The sequence below is a fragment of the Sabethes cyaneus genome, chromosome 2, assembly GCF_943734655.1.
Source record: "Sabethes cyaneus chromosome 2, idSabCyanKW18_F2, whole genome shotgun sequence".
In the NCBI taxonomy this organism is placed as follows: Eukaryota; Metazoa; Arthropoda; class Insecta; order Diptera; family Culicidae; genus Sabethes; species Sabethes cyaneus.
The window spans coordinates 99,568,712-99,579,302 of NC_071354.1; the positions used below are offsets into that span (position 1 = coordinate 99,568,712).

The 10,591-nt window shown below is 40.6% G+C and overlaps 1 protein-coding gene across 1 annotated transcript; it reads left to right on the forward strand.

Annotated features, from left to right (window-relative positions):
* The first annotated feature begins 1,322 nt into the window (after nucleotides 1-1,322).
* On the forward strand, nucleotides 1,323-9,302 carry LOC128738737 (ecto-NOX disulfide-thiol exchanger 2). Its single transcript, XM_053834082.1, has 5 exons — nucleotides 1,323-1,530; nucleotides 1,588-2,760; nucleotides 3,843-3,949; nucleotides 8,394-8,495; nucleotides 8,602-9,302. Exons 1-5 carry the CDS (start codon nucleotides 1,482-1,484, stop codon nucleotides 9,247-9,249), a joined length of 2,079 nt encoding a protein of 692 aa, XP_053690057.1. The 5' UTR covers nucleotides 1,323-1,481; the 3' UTR covers nucleotides 9,250-9,302.
* The last annotated feature ends 1,289 nt before the right edge of the window (nucleotides 9,303-10,591 follow it).

The window sequence follows — 10,591 nt, forward strand, 5'->3', positions numbered from 1 at the left end:
GAACTTTGCGGAACCCCTGCGGTGATTGGAACGCACTTCTGACCCTCCTCCGTGTTGTAGCATAGCACCCGATTCTGGAAATAATTGTCGACCAACATTTGAAAGGGGCGGATAAGTCAACTGTCAAACAGAACGAGTGAGAGTTATTTTTTGCTGGAGCAGCATAGGAAAATGAACTCTCACTCGTTCTGTTTGACAATTTTCCAGAATCTTGTACAGTGCATATAGCATGTATACATAAAGAATCGAATGATTACATACATGTCCTTATCACAGCAAAAAGACATACGTAGTCCTACGTCACCTACATATGCGGTCGTGTCTTGTACACAAACCGTGGTCTCGTTCAAATATTACGTAAAGCAGCAGGGTTCCTTAAATTTCTGTTATACAGACTGTTACGCAAATTTGGAAGAGGGGCTTTGAGCGGTCATGTTACACGTAATGTTATAGATAAAAATATGTATCGAAAAAATAAACTATTCATGAAATATATGTAAAATTACAACAAAAACTTTGTGAGCTAAATTTAAACAAGTTACTGTGTCGCAATCATTGGCAAAGCGATCGAGCATTCATTCAACTGTATAAGTTACACGTTACGGGTATGGGTGGGGGTGTGAGAAACAATTGTTACAAAATGTTACAAGGGGTTGGGGGTTCGTGAAAATGGCGTTTTTGGCGTTACGTATTATTTGAACGGCTTCCCCTCTGATTTTTAAAGATACCTTAAATTATGCCCTAAAATATAATGAACAGCTATCGACGGACATTTTTTTAAATATTTTTATTATAATTTTGAAGTTAGACAAATTTTGCAAAAATATCTAAATTTTATCTTTTTTGTAAAACTCAAACAAAATCAAATTCTACGCATAGTTTTGAACAAATTTTTACATACAAACTTTTTTCTTAAACCCATGGTCGTTCTCTAAGAGTAATAATGCATTAGAAATATAATGGATATATTTTTGCTGAACTTAAATAAAGCTTAATGAGCGTGCATGTTGATTTAATTTGCTAGCTGTTCATAGATGTCGTTTCCATCTAATTTTAGTCTGAGAATTTGTGTGCCTCGTTTGATAAATATCATCCAGGAATTCAGGAATAAAAGTAATCGAAAAGAGAATGTCAAAAATGTACATGAAATGAACGTGTAAGGTATCCTTATCTCTCATACATATTATATGCGACATTATTAAGCAAAATCTTATCGTTCTTGTGTTATGTTAATACTAAATACTTCTACATTAGGTAATAATAATAAATAGAACAATAAATAGTGCTTTATTATCATTGCTTAATAATTACCTGATGTCCTGTTAATTTTTCCAAAGTGCAAGTATGAGATACCTTAGATAGTTGTTCTTTGGTGTGTTTGTAATGAAGGGAAGAAAAAATCGATTGAAATTTTTTGGTGAAAATAATTTTGATTTTGTGCAATAATCTGTTTCGAAAAAGCTTCATTAGTGACATAAATTATGTCGTTTGCATTAAATCCATTACCGGGCAATGCGATTGCTGCAATGCGTAAGAACATAATTGAAATAAAAGAAAAATAATTACTCTTGACTTTTTTTCGGATAGATCCAATTATGGGAACTATTGCAAACGGCAGTGGTTTTATAACTCCTATGACTACAACAACAAATGCAGCCACAATATTGAATAGCAGTTCATTGGATTTCACCCGAAAACAGAGTCATTCACAATCTGGTTCTGCTCCTATGGATCTCGAATCGGCATCAGAACGTGATTCTACGAGAGATGGACCTTCAACCGGCGAGAAAAAAGATAGTATGGTTCAAAAAGCGAGCCAACTAGCCGTTGATAATACCGGAGGTCCAATTTTGTTTAATCAGCTGATACAACAGCCTCAAGGGTTTATGATGATGACACCAGGAATGGTTAACATGATGGATGGATCTTCTTTGATCGGAATGCAAACATTTCCTGTTATGACACAACAGATTAATTCTGCAGTAGATATGACATCTCAAGGATTAAACCTTACCCAATCAGAAGACGGTAAGGAGATTATATATTGTAAATCTTGTACACTGTTTCCTCCAAATCCAAATGGTCCTGCGCCAAAAACGATTGACCGTCCACCAGGATGCCGAACCGTATTTGTTGGTGGCTTACCTAATGCAATCACGGAAGAAGTGATCCGTGAGATTTTCGAACGGTGTGGAGAGATAACAACACTTCGTTTTTCAAAGAAAAACTTTTGCCACATTCGTTATGTATTCGAAGCATCGGTGGACTCTGCTATTTATCTGTCTGGTTATCGGGTTAAGATAAGCAGTGGTGGGTTCAATTATACTACACCGGAACCAAAGGATCCATCCTCATTTGGAACTTTGCACGTAGATTATGCACATGCTCGCGATGATCAATATGATTACGAATGCCGTCAACGTAAACTGCAGCGCGAAAGGCGTCATCGTGAACGAGTGGAAGAAGACCGTCTTCGACCGCTCTCGCCTCAGCCAGTTATTCACTATACTGATCACGAGGCTACGGCGGTTGCTGAAAGGCTAAAAAATGATGAAAGTTTTGTTAAAGCTGTTACGACTCTTATAACGTGGCTCGAACGAGGTGACTGCAGCAAGAAGAATGCTAACAACTTCTACACTATGATCCAAAGCACCAATTCACACGTTCGGCGACTTCTCAGCGAAAAAGCAATTTGTGATGAAGAATTGAGTCGTGCACGAGAAATGTACAGAAAACAGATGCAGAGCATGTTAATTGAATGTAAGTACGTAGTTCTTTATTATAGCACATCAGTTAAATTTGGAAAAAACCATTGGCAATATAACCGGTTGCTTATTCGGCAACCAGAGGTCAATTCCTACAGCCTTTCCTGATTTCCATCATATTATCGGTAAAAGTAATGAGTCTGGCGATTGATTTACCTAGGCCTTTATTTGTGTCACTTAAAAACAACTCCAACATTATGATTGTTGAATCGGAATGACATTTTTTAATAATTAGTTTTGAACTGTATTTTTTCAAATTTCTAAATTTGTTGGCAATCGGCAGATCACTACTCTCTCTCCAAATAATATCCCTATTAAAAACTAACAGTTCCACTCCAAACAAATTAACCTTCGGGAAAACCTTAGTCAATGCCTAGTGATAAAGGATGCTGCAAACGTTCTCAAATATTATTTTCCAAAGGTATTGTATTTTCGAAAATAACTTCTTTTTTACACCAATCTCATTAGAACCAAAAGCCGGAAAGAGGGCGAAATATAGCCCACGTGATTTTGGTGAGGAAACAATTCGTTCACACCGAAGGTATGTAATCGTATATTTCGCACAACAGAATGTAGAATACCAGCCATCGAATTAGGCAATTTGCCATCAAATAGCAGTGAGCCAACTTACGGTAATTTGCAGTGTATTAGCATAAGTGTAATGTTCGTTCCGTCATTTTTCTTTGGTCCATGGTCCGTTCATCTCCAGCACTTCCAAATAAGTTGCTTTTGCGATCAATGAATAATACCTAGAAAGTTTTTTCTATCGCTGACGTCTTTCTTCTATTCTATCAATTTTGCGGATGTTAGCGTGGATTCAGCACATCCAACGTTCACAGAAGTGTACATAAATTCGTGTTTCCCGAGTGTCATACCCTGCTTTCATTCGACGAAATTTTCCTCGAACTAACGAAATTTTCCTTTAAACAATATTACAACCAAACACACCAAATAGAATCCCTTTTTTCCTCTCCTATAAGTCCGTTATTACACAGACAAACAAACACAACTGAAACGTTCGAAAAATGCTCTATCATTATTATCACTGTTATTATTTTCCACTTCAATCCAATTCAGTCAATCAGATTGAAAAAGTATTCACTGCGGCCAGTCACAAGAAGGTTTGGGATCATTTTACTAAAGCCCAGAGAAAAAACATCGACGCCTGGAAGAAGCAATCATTGGTATGTATTTTCGGCTTATATCGTTGCATGTGCATGTGTGTTATCTCATTTTAGTGTCTCATGTTACCTAAGCATGTATTCATTTTGTGTTTTCATCTTTCTAAGCAACGCTAAAATAATCAACAATCATTGTAAATGTAATATTTTTCAAAAGTCACTAAGCCACAGACGATATATAGAATAGAATTTAGCTTTTAAAATTTGTCGTGTTTTGTATTTAGATGTGTGCATGTTCTGCTGATCTTTTCAGTGGTCATTCTACTGATGATTCAATTTGCATCATCTTTATAAATTAAAAGCTATTATTTAAATGATCCGACTTTCGAGTTACGATGGTGTGCAAAAATATGAAAAGAATCAAGCAGAAGTTCAAGTTCCGAAAAAGGAAGGTGGCATCAATACTTTGCTTATTTTGGCTTTCCGTGATGAACAAAATTTCTCCAATTGACACGGCTGTGGGCTGCCGCTCGCTAATTTCTTCGATACCATGACTCACTGACAGATCTCGCCCCACCTGATCTAACCATCCTCTTCGTCGTCTTGTTGCAAACACCAGCTTCGCAAGGTAATTGTTTGGTATTATTGCAACATACCCCGCCCGCGGTATCCGTCTAGCTTTAGTCGCCTTTTGAATATTGGGTTCTTCACAGAGCTGTGCGAGTTCTGGGTTCCTCCTCCGCCTGTATTTTCCGTTAGCTAGAAGTCGTTCTTAGCATTCTTCCTCAAGCATTCTCCATGTTTGTGAAATGCAGTAGAGAACAACAGTCTTTATCAGCCGAAGGCCATGGTGGCTCTTGCCGTATCAGTAATTCCACTCCACTGTAGTCCGTCCTGGGCTACTCGTTGCGCGTCTCGACACACGCAAGTCGGCTTCAACCCGATCGAGCCATCTAGCACGTTGAGCCCCTCTATTCCTGGTGCCGGTGGGATTCTTGAAGAGAACGGATTTCACTGCACAGTCGTCCGGCATCCTTGCGACATGGCTGGCCAACCGTAGTCTCCCAACTTTTGCCAGGTTTACGATGAGAATCTCTCCAAACAGTGCCTGTAGCTCGTGATTCATACGTCTCCGCCACTCTCCGTTTTCCGTTTGTACTCCGCCAAAAATAGTCCGCAACACTAGTGCACGTATGTCTTCCGTAAGCAAAGTTACTGTCTCAAGTCCGTAGAGGACTACCGGTCAGATTAGCGTTTAGTACGGGAGGGAAAAGTAGGCTCGATTTCCAGCTTGAATGCGTCGTTGGACTTGTATTGGTGTCGGTGGTGACCAGAAATCCCAAATATACGAACTCATCAACCACTTCCAGTTCATCGCTGTCAATAGTCACTGTCCGTGAAAGGCAAACGTTGCTTTCTCTGGAGCCTCTTCCGACCATATATTTGGTTTTCGATGCATTGATTTGTAACCCTTTCCTCCTAACCTCCGTTTTTAGTCTGGCGTAGATTGTCTCCGCCGTTTCAAGATATCTAGTAATGATGTCGAGGTCGTCTGCAAAAGCTAGGAGTTGGCTACTCTTGCTGAAGATCGTTCCTCTCGTTTCGATGCCCGCTCGCCGGATTACACCTTCAATAGCGATATTGAATAACATACAGGACAGTCTATCCCCTTGCTGCAACCTTCTGCGCGATTCGAAAGGACTCGAGAGTGTCCCCAAAACGCGCACGTGGCACATCACTCGCTCCAGAGTAGCTTTGATTAGTCGCGTCAGTTTGTCCGGAAAAGCGTACTCGTGCATTATCTGCCACAGCTGTTCTCGTTCAGATGTATCGTATGCTGCTTTGAAATCCACGAAAATATGATGCGTAGGCACGTAGTACTCTCGACATTTCTGGAGGATTTATCGGAGAGTAAAAATTTGCTCAGTAGTAGCACGGGCCCCCATAAAGCCCGCCTGATACTGCCTATGAATTCTGCTGCAACATAATCTGTGAGAGCACTTTGTAGGCGGCGTTGTCCAGCGTGATACCGCGGTAATTACAGCAATTTAGCCTGTCGCCCTTTTGTAGATGGGACAGACTACACCTCCTATCCACTCCTCCGATAGTTTCTCTTCCTCCCATACAGGGCTTCGACCGATCCTTTTTTTCTACCGCAGTCCCACCAACGCGCATTCAAGTTCACACCGTCCGTTTAGTGATGGAATACGAACGCTATGCATAACACAACTGGCAGTTTGCTCAGTCAAACGCCGATGGCACGCAGTAGTATGAACGGATTCTAAAGTTTTTTAACATTTTCGTTTCGATCAAGTTGTCTTTACCGTTTGGAGCAGCAAATGACTGCAAAACAGTCAAATGACTGGCAGTCACCACGCTTACGAAAAGCAACCGCACAATCGTATGATTCAATACTACAAAAAAACAACCACTACATGTGCATGGAAGAAGTCGGTCGGACTCCGCCCAATACAAACGAATATTTTGCTTGCGTCGGACCGACGTCCGGGTGACAAACTATTACTGTGAGCAGCCGATTTGGAGACAAAAAGAGAAACGAAAAAATACGTCACCGTATGCTTCCAGTCAGTTTGCAGTTTATATTCTCAAAGCGCAAAGCAAAACGGGAGATTGACTGTTTGCTTCTGCAGAGATGCCGCATGAATTGTAAGACGGCAGCAGCGCAAGCGGCGCATTGACTGAATTCAAAAAACAGTCAAATGATCGTTCAAAAAGCGGAGTTTGAATGCGGAAAATTCGCATTCACGGCAGTCACATTCAACTTGCGATCCCTTTTCAAGCCCTGCTCCCATATCACAGAAATTAGTGCCGTTGCTAGCGGTTCTTGTCCATTTTTGTAGAGTTCTGCCGGGAGTCGGTCCTTTCCGACGGCACTATTATTCTTCAACTGACGGATTTCTCGCCGACTCGCCGAATCTCTTCGAGATCGGGAGCCGGCACGCTGTTGTCATTGGATAAGCAATTCTAGGTTACGTTGCGTTGCTATATCGCCGTTGAGGTGCTCATCGAAGAACTGCTTCCACCTGTCGACCACCACGCGCTCGTTTGTGATTAGATCTCCCTCGTCCCTACACATGTCTAGCTCTTATGCGTTTGGTTCACCTTCTCGTAAAACTTTCGCGTGTCATTAACCTGGAATAAGTTGTTCCAGCTCCACACGATTTATGTCCTCCTTCTAGCGCCTTTTCCTCCTCAGGATCGTGGTCAACTCATTCCGCGCTCGTCGATACTTAACCAAATTCTCTCTCGTGGATATTCTTAGATAGTTTTTCCAAATTTTTTTCCCTGTCTATCGCTTGTGGCAATCGCGTGGCATTCATTCCCGTCAAACCAACCATTTCGTGCGCTCGAGGTTTCTGCACTTAGCACCGCGGTTGCGGCCTCGTTGACGACCGTGCGTATCATACCCCACCCGCTTTCGAGGGTCGAGGCATCTAGCTTCACAGAGGAAGGCAGAGTTTTATCTGGTACGCGCGCGTAGTTTTCGGAAACACGCGGGTTGTCTAACCAAATGCTTAAACATGATTGTATCTGTAATATATTTTTATTTATACTAATCACATACATTTCAGTTCTCTGCATTGATTTTCAGTTTTAGATAATTGCAAATTGAGTTAATCATCCTGCATGATCTAGTTGCTTTCAATGTTTACTTCGCCTTTTAAAGCAAGATACATATAATATTGTTTTGTTTTTAATTATCAGTAGATCCTATTTTTATCACTGGCACGGCATGTTCCCAGTCTTGACACTATAATATATTACAACATCCCAAAAAACATTTTTGTTCTATGATAGTTTAACAAGCCAAGTAACAAGTACGTTTTATTACACCCTTATAACGGTTCTAGTGACCGAAATTTGTCATAAAAGCCACAATAAGGGTGCCATACAAACCAATGGTTACTTGGGAAGTTATTGTTTCCTTAATTTAGTTTTGAAAAAAGTGAATGATTATTTCGTAGATCTATAAAATGTTTGCTGGGATAAATCACATATGATGTAAGGCAAAACACTGGTTTTTATCATAAACAGACCCAAATTGATTTTTCGTCGAAGTGAATTTCAGTTGTAGAATATTATGGCTTATGGAAACTAAGGTAAGTAGTAAGCACGTTAAAGCCAAGAACTTTTCAAACCCACAGCATAAGTTAGCACCAGTGATCATTCGTTAGTAACTTGTGGACTTTGAAATGCCTGATCATTATTATTGACGGACGCACGAAGGTACAATGTAACTAGTGCACCTTGACGCTCTTGCTAATATGCTGGGGAAGCGCACATCAAAGGATACTGATAATCAGGAAACATTTGAATGAGTAAATTATTTTTTCGATATAATTTTTGAATAATATTACCTTCTTGATAGTAACAGTATAATAATACCAATAAGTCTAGTTTTAAGAGTATAAATGTTTGACATGAATTGCTTAGACTAACATGACCAAATTTGGTTTTCTCCTCATTCCTGTGGCGCTTTCATTAGGATATAAGGAGCATACAACTGGATGATGTCGGTGATGATGAAATGGATCTATCCGATGATGAGGGATCCTCTGCTAAAAAGTCCCGCTGGGATATCCGGAAAGTAAGTATTTATACTTGATACGGTATGATCTATAAACTTTTGGTTAGAGGTAATAGGACGGCAAGCAAACGTCCCCAACTCACAAATTGCGATGTATAAATTTTAGGAAAGAATTGACAGTTCATCTGAAGCGGAAACACAGTCAGTTCGATCGGATCTTGAAATGAAAACAATGCAAATTCAAGTTTTGCAAGAGACAATCCGCAATCTGCAGACCCAACTATTAGACTACAATTACAAAGAGATGGAGCGTCACAATAAAATCCAGGATCTGGAGGAAAAATTAAAGCACGCTAATGTGAAACAGCTGCTTCTGAAGACAAAAATCGCGACCACTCAGTCAAAGCTGTCATCCTGCACAACCAACGCTTCCTCGTCGTCCAAAGCAGAATCTGAAGTGGATGAAAGTGAAGTGTCCGAAGTCGAAACTAAATCAGTGGCGACTGCTCCAGCTCCCATCGCAGAGCCGATTCCAGCTGAAGCAGCCCTGCCTGCCACAATTGATCCGAATGAGGCTCGAGTCATTACACTGGTCTCTACGTTTTTAGTAGTACATCCTCATGGTGCTAGTATCGATTATATTTGGTCTTATGTAAATCGTTACGTACCAGAGCTAAAGGTAAAGCTGCTCGAAGAATTGTTGCAACGATACAGAAACCTTTTCCGGGAAGAAGTAAGTGGAATAGGCGCAAAAATCGAAAGAAATTGGAAATTTGTTGGGTATGAAAGTAAGGATGAAGATGAAAAGTCATAAATACTGAATCGAATTTTATAATAAACGGTCTTTCCAAGTGAAATAAAACATAAGGATGCTGTTTTTTAAAATTTAGTAAAATTGTTTAAGAAATTTTTTCAATTCGATCTATGATGACAAGGTCTATTTTGCAATTCTTATTGATTTTTGTTTTAAGCACTGACTTGGTCAGACTGTGATTTTTTCTAACATTAAAACTAAAACTAAAGCTTTTGTAGCATCTTGGAGTTTGTTAACTTTCTACCGAAAACGCGTGAGGAAATATTTCCGTATTCAAATAATTCTTCGACGTCAGTAATCCATAAAAACCGCACATAGTTTCATGGATCTGGTTGTAAGCAAATTCGATGAACGATGCTGTGAAACTAAAAAATCGATACGGGAGAGCCAACCCGGGGCATTAAATTTATTATTAAGAAGTTTGGCCACAAAAGTTTTTTGTTTGAATCTTCCGACAACACTCCAGTGTCTCTAAATCCAAAAGCTGGCATCAGTCTACACAGCAGAGAAGATTATTAGGTGTCACACATCTTGCCTCGCAATATCCATATACGCGTGGATTGTCGATTGAGTCGTATGATGGCCACCCAGAAATACTTATTGGGTTAAATTACATTCACTCCTTTGCGCCGTTAGAGGTAAGGATGGATTCCACTGTGGGGCCAATCGCTGTGCGGTGTAGACTAGGCTGGACGGCCTACGGTCCAAAGCTACCAGATCCAGCGGGAGGATATGTTATGTTCTCTTTCACCAGCAGATCAGCAATGAGGATATCCACGATCTTCTGAAGCAGCACTACGCACTAAAAGAGTCGGTGGTGGTGAAGACAGCGGAATCAGCCGATGATAAAAGAGCGAGAGAGATAATGGAGAGAACTACCAAACACGTCGGAGAACGTTTTGAAACCGGTTTGCTTTGCAAAACGGGATCTGTGAAGTTTCCTGATAGTCATCCTATGGGATTGCGCAGGCTTCAGTCATTAGAAAACCGGTTGTCAAAGTGTCCTGAGCTGTACCAGAACGTCCGAACACAGATCGAAGAGTACCAACAGAAGTGGTACGCACATGTGACAACGAAGGAGGAGTTGACTGAAACCGATCCCATCAAAACTTGGTATCTCCCTATTAATGTCGTCCTGAACCCAGAGAAACCAGGTAAGGAGCGCCTAGTCTGGGATGCGGCGGCAACAGTGCAAGGAGTTTCACTCAACTCGCAGTTACTGAAAGGGCCCGATCTGCTAGTGCCTCCGGTGACAATATTTATCGGTTTCCGAGAGAAGAGAATAGCGATTGGCGGCGATCTTGAAGAAATGTTCCACCAACTCAAGATAATCCGAAGCGAC

Coding starts and splice junctions, on each gene's coding strand:
- LOC128738737 (XM_053834082.1), top strand. CDS start 1,482: ATGTCGTTTGCATTAAATCCATTACCGGGCAATGCGATTGCTGCAATG. Junction 1,531..1,587: donor CAATGCGATTGCTGCAATGC/GTAAGAACATAA, acceptor TTTTTCGGATAG/ATCCAATTATGGGAACTATT. Junction 3,950..8,393: donor CCTGGAAGAAGCAATCATTG/GTATGTATTTTC, acceptor CGCTTTCATTAG/GATATAAGGAGCATACAACT.